Raw genomic sequence first — 3,883 nt, forward strand, 5'->3', positions numbered from 1 at the left:
AGGGGTTGTGTCCCATGACGAAACAGCTACGTTGAAGATACAGAAATCTGGTAGCTGTCAATTCCAATTTTATGAAGGTGAATTTAAAATGAGTACTAGCGCAGTTAGAGCATTTGGCAGACCGTCTTCCTTATTCAAGATAACCACAGACAAGATCATTGTTCTTGTATGACTTCTAACACGATGTGCTCCTCCATGGTTTTGCAGATTGTTGTACTTTTTGGACTGTTTTGGTTATTTTTTTGTTGGACAGACCCTTGTTAAGTAGGGATGAACTTCTTCATATGACTCATTCTCTGTTCTGGGGTAGTTGAGCATTTTTTTTTGTTACGTGAGGGAGAAACTAAAATTCATACCCTCACGTTAATGAATCCATCTTCAAAAATGAATTTGCTTCCCAAGAGATGTGAGGGTGAAACTTTTCCAAAGTAACTATTCCTAGGTTATACTAATACATACAATAATATTAGGCCCATTTAGCCAAAAGTGACATGCAACCTGCTCCCAGCAGCAGTGAAAAGTTGGCTCCAAATTGGAGCCTTGAGTTATTTTGAAGTCTGGGATTCATAAAATCGGCAGCAAGGAGATCAACAAGTGCCATATAAACTAAAATTCCAGCTGACGCAGAGTTGAAGATGCCCTCCACAATTAGAGCTGTTGTGCTATTCTCATCATAGATGTTTGAAATTCCTAAACCAATCGCAACTCCTATGGGCGTTGTCAGGGCAAAGAAAATTGCCATTACTGTGATAGTCTTAGCCTTGAATGTTGCCTGCAAAATCAACACAGCATCCAGACGGAAACAAGATCAACTCAATGATATGTTAATTGCTCTATTATCCTATCCCTCCTCAAGCAATAATAAGAAGGTAAAAGTGTTTTGCTTCTGTAATCAGCACACCATGATAGCATAGCAAGAATTCCATGTACTATCAAACTGTAAACAGGGCTGTAGGGTGTAGCCAGTCAAATCGCATTATCCACCTTTTATTTTCTCACTGACCATTCAACATTGTGGGCAGAGATGCTTTGACTGTGAAAATGGAATGTGATGGCTTCCAAAATGGAAAAGGACACTTGGTATTAGCAAGCACCATCAGTGACATCAGTGACCCTTCACTGGTTGGCTAAATTAAGCAGGTCCTCTCTTTTTCTCTCTCTCCTTTTTTTTCTTTCCTTTTTCTCTCCCATTTTGGTTGGGGGTGGGGAGTTTAGAGTTTACTAGAGTTATTGCAGAAAGTTCCCAATTGATTATCAGTTGTTTACTTTTGACTAAAGATGGGAAAAAGGGAGTTCTTTGAGAAGATGCATGACCTACAAAAAAAGAGACGCAGAAAGCTTATCACTTATCAACGTGCTAGTGAGGGCTGTATCTAGCTAATTGGGGTCTCAATAATATATAGAACCAAAAGATACAAATAAAGATTGACTTGCCACTTCGATAGATGAACTTGCTAAAGCTTTACAAATGCCTATTCTATCATATGTACGTGCCTGAACAGCATATGAGGCAGCAATGAATAGGGCAGTAGATTACTGTGCAAATTATAGTACCTGAGATATGCAACCTCCCAAGCCCATGCCTTCAAAAAGTTGATGAAAAGTCAATGCTGCTACAAGGGGTTTGATTGTTTTGGGACTCTCTGATGCGCCCAAAGATATGCCAATGACCACAGAATGCACCACAATTCCCATCTCCAAAACCTGTTCAAAGCACAAAGCCCATCATCATATGTATAGTGAACTACAACTCTGATCTCCAAAACATAGTAGTACTTCCTTTGTTTCAATTATTTTGTATGCTTGAGGATTCATTTTTTTAAAAATAATAATTTGATTATAACGTTTGTACTTCTCTTTTTAATCTTATTTTCACACATTCAAAATTTGAATTTGAATGATAATATGCATGTGATTAAAAAAAAAAGGATTGTATTAAAAGAAGAGACTAAAAAGTGTATAATAAACATTTTGGAATGTTCTATCTTGGAAAATATGACGCTTTCAGGTGATAAAAGAGTATTAAGTTGAACTAAAGTGCTCCTCGTTCAATTTAATGATTGGAATGAATCTAGAAAAGTTCACCTTCATCAATGAAATTAAGTTATTACATTAACTAATTCTGTTTCCAACCAATGAATCACAACCGAACTACAACCAATCTGATGATGCTTGATTTGTGCTAGCTTTTCGTTTTTGTATTATTGATTTTAGAATCTCAAACCTCATCAGCAAATAAGGTAAGAAACTTTAGTGGAGCAAAAAGTAGCATTTTGCAATCTCAATGGCTCGTCAAGTCATTTGGGTGGCCTAAGAAACAATCTCGACCGGTTGAACCACTCATTTCTATCGGTCAAATTATTAAACTGAACAATTAAACCGGATTTTGGTCGAGCTCTAATTGAATTACATAACAATCTGCTTGTCCAAAAACGAACTCGCAAGAGAGGCAAATCATAGACCAGAAGTTTAATAAAAAATAAAAAAATAAATTAGAAGAGTTTCCTCAAAATTCGATCGCACGAAACAGATTAAAAAAAGGAATTGGAGAATCTAAACCTCTACAATCAATTCATATATATTCCTCAAAGAACTTTATGAGAGGTAAAACAAGATTACTATATATTTATATATAATATAAAGAAAAAGAAAAAGAAAAGTGACCTGTGAAACAACACGATGCCGAATCAGGGCTGATGAACTGGACTCCTCATTTGATGACAAAGTAGAGCCATGAGCATGGCCATGAGTTGCATGTGTGTGAAGGTGGACATGAGCTTGATGATCACCAACTTTTTCTGCGTCCCCAGAGACTGGGTTGGCCTTACAAAAATGGGACCTCTGGTAATAGCTAGTAGCAAAAGTATCCACCATCAGAGTCCCAATAGCCGAAAGCATGGCTACAAAGCCAGAAAAAGGAAACCCCCAGGGATTTTCATTCAAACATGGACTAGTCAGGCTCTCAAATGCATCTGGTAAAACATGGACCATCCCAGTAGCTAAAATGACCCCTGCAGCAAAAGCCTTAATCATGAAAAAGATATCATTTTCAGGCGAAAAAGATGGGAAGGTTTTGCTCAAAACTGGGACTGACACCCCAATACCACCAGCAATGAGAATTGTAGCTATGGCTACCAATTTGTACTTTAGAGCCTCTGCTCTATTCTTCCCTCCTTCAGCCTCTGATTTGTCACATGTACATTCAGAAAATACAGAAATAGGGAGGAGAAACACTAGAATGACTAGCAAAAGAGTAAAGCTCTTCATGGCTAGGAAAAGTGTGGTAATGAATGGACTGTGAAGTGAACTATATATATACCTAAATTGGTATAAGTTGTGGGACTTTAGAATTGATAAAGAAAAGATGAGAATGTGATTATGGCGACATGCAATGCAGCAGTGTTTTTGGAACTGAGAAAAGAAGGACAAATGTTCGGCGATTTGGGGCTAATGACGACATTGTGTGTTAATTGAGCCAAGTTGATTGTGATGATTAATTGTGCTGACAACTTTAGTGTGATTAAATCTTTACATGTACTTCTACCTACGTATGTCCAACTAATTTCTTGGTATTAGGATCTGGTGCGAAATTGAATCGTATATAACATTAACATGAGCCACTAATTTAATTTGTCTGGTTTATGATTAACTTCCTGTTCGAAACTTAGGCCATGTTTTGGAGGTTACCGAGGACAGTTCAAGGCTTTGGGAGGAAGTAGACTAACTAACACTAACGTTTTTTTGTTTTGACCATATAACAGGCCCTTAACATCTTAAGTAAATATAAAAAGAAGAACATGCACCAGCGATTATATAGTAAGATGTCTCTAACTTTTGCCCAACAACATTCTTTAACATTAGTTTATTCGGATTCTCTAATAAA

The 3,883-nt window shown here is 37.1% G+C and overlaps 1 protein-coding gene across 1 annotated transcript; it reads right to left on the minus strand.

Annotated features, from left to right (window-relative positions):
- Positions 1 to 407: 407 nt before the first annotated feature.
- On the minus strand, positions 408 to 3,343 carry LOC113709493 (zinc transporter 4). The gene is made up of 3 exons (XM_027232268.2): positions 2,665 to 3,343; positions 1,555 to 1,704; positions 408 to 772 (listed from the first exon to the last, which is right to left on the minus strand). The coding sequence occupies exons 1-3, from the start codon at positions 3,265 to 3,267 to the stop codon at positions 467 to 469; spliced, it is 1,059 nt and encodes a 352-aa protein (XP_027088069.1). The 5' UTR covers positions 3,268 to 3,343; the 3' UTR covers positions 408 to 466.
- Positions 3,344 to 3,883: the final 540 nt, after the last annotated feature.

The sequence above is a fragment of the Coffea arabica genome, chromosome 9e (assembly GCF_036785885.1).
Source record: "Coffea arabica cultivar ET-39 chromosome 9e, Coffea Arabica ET-39 HiFi, whole genome shotgun sequence".
NCBI lineage: Eukaryota > Viridiplantae > Streptophyta > Magnoliopsida > Gentianales > Rubiaceae > Coffea > Coffea arabica.